Source organism: Blennius ocellaris (assembly GCF_963422515.1).
Source record: "Blennius ocellaris genome assembly, chromosome: 12".
Lineage (NCBI taxonomy): Eukaryota > Metazoa > Chordata > Actinopteri > Blenniiformes > Blenniidae > Blennius > Blennius ocellaris.
Window position 1 is genome coordinate 21,162,094 of NC_137661.1, and position 14,155 is coordinate 21,176,248.

Sequence of the window (14,155 nt, forward strand, 5' to 3'; positions counted from 1 at the left end):
AAAAAGGTGCACTATACACTAAATGCATCAACCTATTGTGCAAAGTACAATGCAGACCAGAGAGACTGTATATCACCACATTGTACAAAGTACACTCGGAAGTATTGTGATTCAGGAACATTTCATGCAGCAAAGTAGACTCCACACTAGAGTGTCTCCATAAATCTAATGATATACTGTGATTTAACTGATGATGTCAGATTAATTATTAAACTTGCTAATGTCTGATGATGTGTTTCCATATTGGCCTCTTTGAAATGACATTGAATTTATTGTTGTTCTGTCGATTATAGAGAATCATTTTAAAATATATTTTTAAAACACAATTTTTTTGCATAGTACCCAGTTCCTCTCAGGATGTTTGTAGGCTGAATACTGATTGTTAGACAGAGTGACTCTGTGTGCGTTTGTGCTAGGCTAAGCTGCTGCAGACTGACATGAGAAAAAGCATTGATCTTGAGAAAAAGCATTGATCCTGCTGTGTGCTGTCGCATACAATTTAAGATCTCGAATGAAGCTTTTCAACAATGTAACACTTGTTTCTTTAGTTAGTTTAATCATCTATTTTTGAATAGTGGCGTTCACGTCTTTGTTAGATTACTGAAATGTTCTCAAGGATAAAGGAGAAGCTTTGATAGAGTCAGAAGAAATATGGACACTGCACAACAACACAGCACACTTTTATGAAATCTCATTTAAGTAAAAACCAACGCCACACCATGCACTTCTTAGAAAGACAGTGACAAGAGGTAACTTAAGCCTCAGGATGTAATCGATCTAATTTGTTTTCAATACACTGTCTCTTTAAGATGCCAGTAAAAGCACTCAATTCTCCTATTTACCTGGGCCTTTGGATTCGGTTACCTCTACAAGCATGCCATGCTTAGTTTCGGTGGCGTCCGTCGCCATTGTTGCTGCACACCTTGGCTGTGGCGAGAGAACAGGGAAGTGAATATGGGAATGCAATTAGAAATTTGTTATTTATTTTTTACTGCAGAAGGAGTGAAGGAGAAAGTTTGAACTTTCAAATTGAGGGAAAGAAGAGGATGAGTAAATGTGTACTGCACACGAGCAGCGCTTCGGTTTGACTTCCAGATGTCCTGCTTTGTATCTAAGTCTCCAATGCCTCCAGCATTTTCACCAGAAAGGTCGACTTTGTTGGTTCCTCCAGAAGGGCTCTTGGAGATTGGCCTGTATGCATGTGGCACGAAAATCTTCAGACTGGTAAAGACACAGATGCTAAGGCAGTTATATGAGCTTGACACACTCATAAATTGTGACATATATTGAGATAAAAAAAAAAAAAAAACATGTACATTTTGAATGTGATGTCAGTGATCCAAAAATCTGGAAGTGTTTGGGAAGCGAACAGACTAAATGTGACACGGTTCTCCCTCTTCTATATATGCAATCAGATTTATCGCAAATTTACCAATAAGCTATAAGACCATACAGCATGGATGCATTAAGAAAAAAGCATCCATCTTTCCAAGACAAAACCTTTGTTAGGTTTCAATATGCAGAATCTTGTTCAGTTTTGCTTTTCTTTCCATAAAGGTGCCAATTTTCTGGAATTGGGAGATCATAAAACAGACTAACAGCACACAAGTCATATATGCCACCTTATTTGCATTTTAAAAATAGGACATTCAAGGTGGTCCTCTCAACACTGACATCCTTCATGTCCTCAAGCCGCCTGTCAACACATCACATCTGCTGAGCCAAAGGTTTTTCTGATGCTCTGAAGGAAATGCATGTCGTGTGTGAGTAATCATCACAAGCAACCCAGGTCAGCGGGACAAAAAACAACAACAACAACAAAAAACAACCCCCAGAGAGTGAGGCAGAGATTACTGAGAGAGCCAGCGAGAAGAAGCCCGCTGTCCCGAGTGGGATCAGCATGCTGTGGGCTTCCTTCGTGAGGATGACGCAAGCGGCGGACGGACTGTGTCAGAAATTCACCCCCCCACACCCCCCACCCCTAAAATAAGCCTCTTTGTCCTGCGTGACTCTTGCCAGCCGCAGAACAAGGAGCAAACAAGCATGTTCATTGGGAGTGTGTGAACACAGAGAGTGTGTGTGTGGTGAGCAAGTAAACAGTGTGGCGTTGTGTCTGCTGAAATTAAGAGGTGTTGTGTAATATTTTCATTGTTCGCCTGCCATCCCTGAAGAAAAAGAGTTTCCTTTTTTGTTTTTGTTTTGTTTTTTGTAGGTGCACCATCAAATCGCTGCAGGGGGACGGGATAAACATGAGATGAATAAAGCACGATGAGCAGCCATGTGCTCTGCAGAAGCAGAGAAATGCCTTTGACGGGGGATACAGCTGCATCAGAGTATGACAGCGGCATAACACAATGCTCACGTCTCAGCGCTTCCCAAACAACCCAGCAGCTAAACATCTCTATGGGGCCAGACGGCGACCAGGGGGTGGGGGTGTCCTGATGGCATAGCGGAGCATTGCGGCGTCTAGGAGTCATAACCTTACAGCACAAGTAGCTTGCTGACAAAGCAGACAGACGAACGTGGTGGAGACCGTATAACGGGTTACCTATTTCAGCAGCACAGCTCGAGATGGCTGCGCACCACTGCAGTAAAACCTTAGGGAACATCGATCTGCCCTTTATGCACAACGCGAGTTTTACCCAGATGAGCCTCGATGCCGCCTCCGCTGTGGCTTTGGGGAGAGAACGGTGAAACAAATACAGAGCAGAGACAAAAACAGCAGGTTCGGGTTATGTTAGGGCGTGTTAGCATCAAGGAGCATTCGGAGGGAGGAACATGGCATGGATGGTGGCGAGGAAGTGAAGTCAGCCGCAGACAGGGAATGCAAAGGTGATTAGGGAAATTAATGTGTAGTGCAAGGTCTGCACCTTCCTACGGTCACTCGCAACATCATCGGTGACCTCTTTAATCGAAACTGTCACAGTCTTATAGCACTGTGCTTGTCCTGGAAGTTCAAGGAAGCAGTGGTTTCTATGGCAACGTGTACGCAGCAGCCAGGGACGAGAGGAGACATGCGCTCACACAAGCACATGGACACAAGGAAACACACTCAACCAACTCTCACCAGTGCAAACAGACTGAAATAGTTCACTGGGCAAACAACCGCATGTGCGCAAACACACGAACCTAACCCAGTCACACTGTGGTTAAATCAGTTTAAATGCTGTTTATGTGTCAATCGTACAACTCTATTGCCTTCATACTGATTCCGTTCTATTCTGTTTTCTGTATTTGGACACATACATTGTTTTCCAATCATCAGTTGATATAGGAGTGGCTTCTTCAGAGAAGTAATACTTTAAGTTTTCAGTGGCTGACACGTCTGGAGGACTGGAAACTCCATTTAGAAAGAAAACATCAGACTGAAACTGTCTGAACACCCACCTCGATTAAATCATGCGTGTGGCCACAGATCTCACATCGAGCATACCGAAACCACCAGATATTTGTTCCGTGCTACTGAATCACTTCCAACAAGATTTAATTGTTTGCCTTTTAGAGATCCACAAGAGAAAAATGTAGATTGTCGGTCACACTCCGATGGTCCCTCATTAATCTGCTACAGGGTAAAAAACTGAACTGCTGAATCAGCATTCTTCCTCCTCAATCTGATGTTTGGCAGCTGGTCAAAGTCTTCTTCCTTGTTATAAGATGTAGCTCTATGGTTACAAGTTTCCTTCTTTCCCTTCATTTTGTTTTTTTGATATGTCAGCGACATCTCGTTCACAACCACTCCTCAGTGGATGTCCACCACTGATGATCCCATCAAGCGCTCCTCTTAACCCACAAAACTGCTCTGATGCTCATTTAAACTTGCTTTCGTCGATGAACTCCTACTTCTGCGCCTGGTGCTGGCATTGCCCTTCAAGTAAGAGGATATTTTTCAGGGATCATATTTACATTTTTGATTTGCTGTTCTTCAAGACAAATTTCTACTTAATATCAGTCCAGTTTAAAAGAGCACCAAGGACACAGCAGCATCGCTACATTTGGTTTCTTCATATCCACTTTGTCGCTTGGTCAAGTTTTGCATCTGTGTATGCAATGAAGAAAGACATTCAAACTCATACCCTCACTCCCAAGTTTTTTGTTGTTGTTAAAAAGTTTTAGATTTTGTCGCTTACATGTACATATTTCTCTGAATTTTAAGATATTCTGTACTGTTGATGGCGATACCTCCAATTTTTTTTAATATATTGGATCTTAGAAAGGTTGTTTTTCATTCAGACCTGTTGCCAATTAATCTATGTAGTTATGAGATTTTCCTGCTCGTGTTTATCTTTGCATGATTCTACTTTTCTACAAGCTGCAACTTGCAGCGCATTAAACACATTAACACATTAAAATTCTGGTGTAAAATTTTTCCTATCACAAATTATATCGCAAGTATTATATTTTATTATTTCATTTGGGTTTGGATGCAGGCTTGATCAGATGCAGCTCCATTCTTTAGAGATGTGGCACTAAAACCATTCAAAGAATTTATATAATTATAATAATAATAATTACTATTATTATTGCATCTGTAGATTGCTCTTAAACTGTCAAATGTCTCCATACCCATGTGCATGAGGTGCAACAATGGAGTCACACGCACGATGTATCACATGACCCCGGTTATATTTTCCACATTAGCTAACAGTGAACTCACCACGCTCAGGTGTGCACGCAAACAACAACGGAAAGTAGTCCATCTCCTCCCGCCTGAGCGTCCCACACTCAAACCACAAGCACTTCTGATGGTCACTGCTGGCAATATCTACCAAACCAGGCGCAAAGTACTAATGACAGACATCTCTAAGTACAAGGTTGTACGAGCTGCTGACAACAATGTTGCAGGCTGACGTGAGGCCGAATGCAGAAATACAGTCAAGGTTCGTCTGTGAATGAAAGCTGAGGCTACATTTGTGTGAGAGAATGCCGTCTTACCGTCCTGCAGTCGGTCTGCATGCGAGGGTATCTGTGAGTGTGGGCCGTTCCACCTGCCTGCTGTCACTGTGGATCTAGGGCATTACCTGGAGTCAGGTGTCAGATGCAGTAAGGACTTGGCAGGTGTGTGTCTGTGTGTATGTGTGTGTGTGTGTGTGTGTGTGTGTGTGTGTGTGTGTGTGTGTGTGTGTGTGTGTGTGTGTGTGTGTGTGTGTGTGTGTGTGTGTGTGTGTGTGTGTGTGTGTGTGTGTGTGTGTGTGAGAGAGAGAGAGGGTGCAGAAGGAAATGGCTCAGGAAACATCCTTTGATATTCTCATAATGATGAATATTTGATTCTAAGACAGTCACACACTGGAGAGACAAAACGGCTATATGTGCAGTGTGTGTGTGTGTGTGTGTGTGTGTGTCCGGTTTAAGGGGATGGGGGTGTGTCGTAGTGGAAGAGGGTGGCAGGGGGCAGAGTGAATGCTGAACCAAGAGAGATGGGCGTTCTCTTATGTCTGTTAGTGCTGCTGTGCTGAGGAGGCACAAAGTGACACTTTGTTTCTCCGCCAGATAACCAGCGCAGTAGAACAGAGTGGCATTCATCGTTTGAACTGGTTGAGGCACACAAAGGCTTTCATTGTGGTTTACCCACAAATCGCGTGTGCACATGCGTGATTATGATGGTTTTGTAATGCAGAGTACCACAGTTGCTTAATAACATTAATGTCACAAATGTCCGTTGTGGTCTGGTCAGTGGCGCTCGCAAACCTTCCGAGCTGCCTTTGGGGATGCTTTCAAATCAAGTTGAATCAGAGGGTTCGTTCATTTTTAAAAACAAGTATCACTGAGAGTCGTTTGTGGACGACAAACAGCAGCTTATTTCCTCAAGTCAGATAATCACGTGACTAAATAAGCCCATCGTTTTTTGGTTTTTATTAATCTGATCTAGGCTCAAAATGTCTGTGAGCATCAGTATGGTGTTACTGTGTAATAAGGGTGCTCCCCCCTCCTCTTCCTCCTTTCACTCTCTGGTTTTGGCAGGATCACACTGCAGTCTCACAGGGATATGGTAATGATGGGGTTTTACCAACCTGGATGCTGCCTATATTACAGCAGCACAGCACTTCAAAGACAGACTGTTCTCTGACTGACTGTGTGCAGAAATAGCATCCCCCAGCAAAGCAGCACAAACATGGACAGCCACATGTCACACACAAACACACACATGCAAGCACACACACACACACACACACACACACACACACACACACACACACACACACACACACACACACACACACACACACACACACACACACACACACACACACACACACACACACACACACACAAACACACAGTGTGTCCTAATGACTCTACCTCAAGTAAAGAGAGGCCAAGATTAAACATCCTCAGCGAGAGCAGTGACAGCCTCACTGCACTTAACATGTGAACAGTTCATATAATCACTGAGTATGATGGCTTGAAATTTAAGATACAACATTAAAATAAACATACTTTTATGCATTATTCCACCTGATATATGATCAGCTATGACGTGCTTCAGAGAGACGGCACATGGCTGGACGTAAAATATAAAATATGAAAAGCAAAGTGTAAGTATGTGTGAGTACGTATTACAAAAACAAACATGAGCCTGCCATTGGCAAATTAACATCAAATATGTTGTGTGATATATTTTACAAGAATGCATTATGTTATCTCATGCAATTGACACTATTGAAAATACCTTGGCTTGGTAATAAAAAAAAAACCACCCAAATCCACATTGATGTGTCCAGGCTGCACAAAAGAAAAAGGCCGACCATGAAAGACTGTCATTATTGCTCCTTCATACCAGTACTGGATCAAAGTTCAATATTCGGGCATTGCAACCATCTTCTGGCTGCACTTCCTTGTTATTTCTGATAGATTTCTGAAATGACTGATGGTGGCCTGAATGCATCAAAAATGCCAGCAAAATAAAATGACTAACAATTCAAACAGATGCCACATACGATGAGGCATTTTGTGGACAGAGCCTCGTCATATAAATATGTAGGATTCCATCTGGAGAGCAGATTTTTGAAACTATGACGAAAACTTATGTCACTCTGAGTCCAATAGTTACAATAGACTGAAGAAGGAAACGTTTAGGAGATAAAGTAGAATAAGTAAGTATAACTTTGCTGCTGCTGTAACACTGTAAAGTTCTCAATCTGTGAGATTAGTAAAGGATTATCTTATTTTACCATATCTTCAGTGAAGCATTTTTTTTAAAGTGGTGTCCTACATGTTAATGCTTATACATTGATCATCTATTTTCAATGCTGGAAACATGATTTGTGGACTCCTGTATGCAATCATAGAAGTCCGTGTCATTGACTAAGTGTGCAAACTGTTTAGGGCTGTAGCCCAGCTGGTAGAGTGTGTTCTTATCCAGAGTTTATAGTTTGATCCCTTATCTTGTTGTGTGTCAAAGTGTCTTTAGGCAAAACATTGAACCTTAAGTTGGTGTAAATAGCACTTTGCTTGGCAGCCGTCGCCACTGACGTGTGGTTGTTTGCCTCATTGTGTGAAAGAGTGCGCTCGTCTATCAAAAATATGTCATGATTGCTCAGGAAATGGAACTCACTTTAAAAGTGTATCTCTGATTATTTCTATTTAGTTCATGACACACAGTTTTTAGTTCCATGAGCTGAAACGCAGCAGACATCTTTAATCTTGAGGCTTTTCACTTTTAACCCACTGAAAAGTTGCGTTTGTTTAATCAATCAGCTGATAGTTATGGGAAGTAAAAAAAGAAAAGGGAGTTAAATTCACATTATCAGCCACAAAATACATAGCCGCGGTTCCGTCTGAGGTCATAAGGTGACAAGACTGAAAGGCCATGAATGCATGTCTGGCACCGCAAAGGCTAATCCACAGATGTCTGAAAACAACAAGCCTTCTCAGTTACTCACCAGTGGAGTGGACGACACGACAAACTGTTGTTTACTGTGCAAATCGGCGCATCTGAGAATCCAAACCACCAACCAGGCAGGACCTTAACGCTCATCACTGCTTTGTAAAACACCACTCATGTATAATCTCCCATCATATGGTGATATCATCTCTGTAGTGGACATTTCCCCCTGTTTTATCTGTGGCAGAGGGAGTGCTTCGACGGTGGACTGGGGGTGGCAGCCGATTGGTTGTAAATTATCCTAATCACAGTTTTACTTGTCCACTTATCATTATGTGATTAAAAAAAAGGAAATAAAAGCATAAAGTGACTTGAGGATGAATTGTAGGACTTGATTTATCACTTCCTCGAATTCATTTAGTGGGTGTTTCACAGTGAAAAACTGAAATTAAATGAACATAAAACCACATCTTTCCATCCCTCCATCGGCACGCTGGACACAATCTCATCTCGCTTCAAGCGAAGGCTGGTTTCACCCGTTGCAAGTCCATCACGGGCCAAACACAGAGAGACACTGTGAAAACTGACCAGACCAAAATTATATTGTTCTTGTTTCACACCATTAAGCTGCTTAGGATTGTGTAGAATCCCACTGATCAGAACAACCACATGCTGTTGGAAGGGTTAAGTCCTACCCAATGACAATGTTGACTGTGGGAAATCAAAGTCACAACTTAGCCAATGCAAGCAAGGTGGAAGAAATACACCCTCAATCAACTGATCAATTGGTTGTATAAATATCTAAGCAAGATGTCAGTGGCACCTTTAAAAAAAAATTAAAAAAAATCAGTCTTTGATGCCCACCTGATCTTTAACTGTGGGGAGCTCATAAGAAAAAGCCTCTGTATCCGCCCCTGGTCTGTAAAACACAAAAGCAGCTCTGTGGCTTCAGTCTCTGCAGCTTCCAGGTGATGACTGGTTCTGTTTACAGCTGCCATTCAGTCAGGTGTAGGTAAAATTAAAAAAAAAAAAAAATCATGGCAGTTTACTCAGCAGCACCATGAAGCAAACACCAGCAGCTTGTGACTTTATCTCTGGCAGAGTGCCATCCATTCCCTCAGTCCCTGTGTCTCTGCGCCGGAGTCCAGACTGACGATGACAGTAATGCAACATTGATTTAAAAACCTTTTAAATGACGCGAGGAAAAGACATAAATCCATAATTTAATTTTCCGTTTGGTTTGCACACATAAGGCCTGCGCCGCGTGGCTGGTGCGTGGATTTGGAGCTGACTCAGTTGTTAAATGGAGAAAGGCGTCGGGATGTCCGCAGCGAATGACCACATCGGCGCAGACCGAAACGCACCGATCAATAAAGGCGCCGTTAATGGGCAGATTAGCGGACGCTGCCGCGCGGGGATTACCAGTCTATTAATTGCCGACTAGAAAGGCGCACGGAGAACAAAGACTGTGGCCTCTGCTTTTCCTCACACAAGCGCTTGTCACAGGATGACATTCGAACGCGGAGACGCTCCGTCTGTGGGTTTGTATTAAAATAATAAAATAAAAATAAAAAGTCACGATTGATCCCAATTTGTTGTGTTGACATCGGCGTTTGAGTATTTCAGGTTGGATCAAATTGCAAGTCCCAGCCCATCTACTGCACACACACTGTCACATACACACACACATACACATACAGACATGAAGCCTGCACGTCTGCAGAGGATGGAGCAGAAGATGCGAGCAGGTCCGTGGATAAATGAGAGGTGAGTTTTCGTTGACAAGGTCATCAGCGTGATGGAAAATGGACAAGAATCACCGTGAACGCATGCGATATGGGGGTTTAAGATCAATTAATTAAATATTTTTTAAAAACCACAAAAAAAATCAGGGAGGAAGATGCCCTCACCTTTGTCTGAAAACGCCTCCTTCCTTCCTCCCTTCCTTCTTTTCCGATGGTGCTGAGGCAGAAGAGCTGCAGGCTCCGTCCCTCTTTTGTGTTGCTGATGCTGCGGGTGCCCGACGCGGGAGACGCACGCACCGACGGCCCAGCACAGCTGCGTGCAGTCGGGGCGCGCGAGATGGAGACGGAGATGTGGAGGGTGTGGCTGCTGCGAGGAAGAGAAAGGAGCGGAGGTCCAGTCATCCAGTCAGCGTGTGCACCGCCGACTCACGAGCCGCTGTCACGATGCGAGCACGTTACTGTAACGTGAGGTCGGAACTCATTAAAGAGACCGGGAGATATACCGGGCAGGCTTTCGTGTCACGCGCGTCACTTTGCAGCGAAGACAAAATAATGACGTGGCCCACCGACCATCACCATTTTTTTCTTTCTCGATCGGTCGAATAAATCTGCATCTTCATTTGCATCATGACACTAATCTGAATATAAAGTGTTTATTCAGCAGAATACATCAAACATTAACCGGTAAATCATTGGGTTGTTTTTTCAACACTGTAAAAATAACTATCATCTGAAAAATAAAGTTTCTTTAGTTGCCAAGAAATTTGAATTTTACATTGCTGCACTGACTGAACATATTTTCCACATTACTGATATTAACCCATCAACCATCATTGAGAGCTTTGCACTGTAGATTAGTGGGTTGTCAGATCTAAAAACGCATGAATTTACTTTAATTTCAGTTAATTTATTGATTGTACACAATAATATAACAGTAATCACAAACACAGTGAAATAAACTTTCTTTGAGTTGAGAATAAAAAATAGATCAAAGTCCAGACCAGTCCAGGATTTGGATTTGGGGCAAGAAACATTGAATACAACATTTTTTGACCAACAACATCCATGTGAAAGTGTTGAAATGATGTATAATACGACCTCTTTAAAGGACATTTATAAAAAGTTGTGTGTTCTGAAAGGCAATTCTCTTGGTGAAATCAGATAAAACATTGTTCAACCCAAAGGTATCAAGTTTACGTGAGCGTGGAAGTTCACAACTCCTTCAAGTACAAGAAACCCTACACTGTCAGATTGTCAACGCAATATATCTATAGTACTGAATGAAAATGCAGAAAGTTCAGAAATCAACAAACATTAACTCAAGTAGGAAGATCTCTGACACCAGTTTATTCAAACCAACAGAGGAAACTGTTATCCCACATGTCACATTCGGAGAATATTGCTGGCAAGGAGAATCACGCTTTTGACTTTTTAATCAATCTGAAAATCAATAGTTCATTATGTCAGCCAAAAAAGGTGAACGCAATAATTCATTGAGTCCTTGAGTCAGATTTATTTGATTTCACTGTGATTTTGGAGAACTTGGCGGATTTGAAAAGAAGGAAACCCTTTGCAAGACAACTACCTGTGAATTGAATGTGGCATACGGGCTACATGCTGAGTAAACTGAGTTAACATTAATCAAGGATAGTTGAGCTGAGCTGGAATTATAGAAAAAAAAATACATTTGACTTAAAATACAGTTATTTAGTTCAACCATTTAATAAAATCAGAGGATGTTATTTCAGCTGATCAGAAATTATCTAAGAAGCAAGGAACCACCGTCGCCGTGAAACTATAGTTTGGACACCTCTGCATCTGCAAGCAGACCTATGCCTTTCTAGTTTCTGAAAGACGTTTGATTTGCGGCATTTGTGTACTTTTTTGAGCTTTTCAGAGCAGTCGAAGCATGAGGGGATTTACTTCGAAAGTTAACGTTTACATCCGGTTACAGAGCAGAAACGCAAACAGTGAACAGCAGCAAAAAAAAAAAAAAACTAACAAAAACTGAACCAACAGCTTGTAAAGAAGCAACTGCGTGTAGAAAGATAAATGTTCTGCCGCGAAAGAAGAAACTTTGTGGGGGGGGGGGAAAGTTCCTTATTCGTTTTATTTTGAAGCGTCAAGAGAGGAAAGTGTGATGTCCGTGTACCCGCGCGCTTCACAAACTTCAGTCGGGGATTGGGTTGTTTTTTTTTCTTCTTCTTTTTTTTTTTTTCTGTCGCTGTTTTCAATGTGGGAGGACAAAGCCAAGCGGCGGCTGTGATGGACACACGCGTGTTTTACCGCAGGCAGGACGTCTTGACGCCGCGGGCCGGGGGCGCGCACCGGAGCCCGCGGACGGCGCTGCTCCCCGGCTTCGTGCGCTGCAGGTCCGCCGTGCTGCCCTCCATGCTGACGTTCCTGGTGATCGTGGCGTCCGGAGGCCTACTGCTCATGATCGAGAGAGGAATGCTGAACAGCATGGAGACCTCTCTCCCGCGGAGCAACGCAGCGCGACCGGAGCGCGGCCAGGCCGGGAGGCGCCGTCCCGTCACCGTGGACATGGACACCCAGGTAAGTGGGGGACAGCAGGAGGGGGGCCTGGGGTGTTAATCCAAGGACACACGGGAGGGGGGGGGGGGGGGGGGGGGGGGGGGGGGGCGGGGACGTAATCCCAGCCCCGTGCCTTCGTTTGGACTTAACAACGGGATTAAAAGGCTTTAGAGTTATTACCTCAGGAACAGTAAAAAAAAAAAAAAAAAAGTACAGTTTTGACTAACGTGATTTAAACTCCTACTAAAAGAAAACTTTGATCAAACAACTGCAGGGATACTTCAGGTGGTTTACCTTAAACTCCAAAACATCCCGAAAATACCCGCAAAACATCTGCTTTTATAAAGTTTTTTTTTTCCTCCCAAAAGACAACACGTTTCTCATAACCTTTTGTACATTTATTTCCTTTAACCTATTAGTTTTGTTATTATTATCAAGACATCTTGAAAAAAAACGTATCTTCAAACACCTCAGAATGATGTGGATATACTTTCCCCACATCTGGCGATGTGACTAGTGTAGCGCCACCATGTGGTGTAAGTGGTGTCAAACGTGTGGCTCAAAACAGGCTGCTGGATGCTTCAATGTGTCCTTGACATGTGACATTATACAGTAAATACACCACAACAATTTTCAAAATGCACTTCTACTCTTTTGCACTCAAACAAAAGGAAACAGGAGGGCCTTGTATTTTTTATATATCTACTTTATGTGACCTGACGTTCATCCGTCCCGTCTCCTCTTCCAGATCCTCCAGGAGCTCCGCAACCGGACGATCCACACCATGTGCAGCCAGAGGGCCTTGACTGACAACATCTGGTCGCTCAGCGAGCTGCAGAGGAAGAACCTGCTGCAGCACGTCCTGGTGAACGACGAGCACCGCTTCCTGTACTGCTACGTCCCAAAAGTGGCCTGCTCCAACTGGAAGAGGCTGATGAAGATGCTGAGCGGAGCCCTGGAGTCCAACGACTTCCGGAGCAAGCTGGACCACCACCAGGACCTGGTCTTCCTGTCCTCCTTGAAGCCGGACGAGATCCGCTACCGCCTCCAGCACTACTTCAAGTTCCTGTTTGTGCGGGAGCCCATGGAGCGCCTGCTCTCCGCCTACAGGAACAAGTTCGGGGAGATCGAGTCCTACCAGAAGACTTTCGGCGCGAAGATCATCAAGCGGTACAGAAAGGTGGACTCGGCGAAGGGGGACGACGTGACCTTCACCGAGTTCATCCGCTACCTGGTGGACGAGAACGGCGAGCGCATGAATGAGCACTGGATGCCCATCTACAACCTGTGCCAGCCCTGCGCCGTCTCGTACGACTTCATCGGGTCCTACGAGCACCTGGAGCGGGACTCGGAGTACGTGCTCCAGCGCATCGGGGCGCCGTCGCACATTCGCTTCCCAGAGCGGCAGACGTGGTACAAGCCGGTCACCAAAGAGATGCTACACTATTATTTGTGTACCGTTCCGCAGAAACTACTGCGGGAACTCTTTTTAAAGTACATTTTAGACTTTTCTCTATTTGCGTATTCCCTCCCCAACACGACCACTCAAGGCTGTCGACAGTAAACAAGTTAACATGTTTTTTTTTTTTTTAAAAGAACAAGCTTTTCTAGAGAGTTATTTACATTATTATTATTATTCCTAGGGAAGACACTTTTTGCATTTTACACATACATGTTACACTTTTTAAGCTTTTGCTTATTAAAATAATCGAGATAAAAAGGCCTGAGGTTATGCATATGAGAAACTACAGTAGGGGTTTATTCGGAACACATAAAAAAAAAATAGTCTTAAAACTTTTCATTCTGACTATTTTTCTCATAAGGTTATGCAATTAAACTGTTGTGAAAAAGGTCACTTCCTCTTTTGTAAGAAACAAGGGCAGATCTGAAACTTATTTTTCTCCCTGCAGTATGACAGTAGCTTTAAAAAAAAACACAAACCAGAAAACCTTAAAATTCACTTCAAAGAAGTGCGTTACATAGCAGTGAAGTTACAGTGAAGCCAAACTCTGGGCAACACGTTCAGCCCAAAGCCGAACCAAAACAACTGGCT

The 14,155-nt window shown here is 43.3% G+C and overlaps 1 protein-coding gene across 1 annotated transcript; it reads left to right on the forward strand.

Annotated features, from left to right (window-relative positions):
• The first annotated feature begins 11,767 nt into the window (after window positions 1-11,767).
• Window positions 11,768-13,691, forward strand: chst14 (carbohydrate (N-acetylgalactosamine 4-0) sulfotransferase 14). Its single transcript, XM_080506904.1, has 2 exons — window positions 11,768-12,123; window positions 12,851-13,691. The coding sequence occupies exons 1-2, from the start codon at window positions 11,833-11,835 to the stop codon at window positions 13,664-13,666; spliced, it is 1,107 nt and encodes a 368-aa protein (XP_080363030.1). The 5' UTR covers window positions 11,768-11,832; the 3' UTR covers window positions 13,667-13,691.
• Window positions 13,692-14,155: the final 464 nt, after the last annotated feature.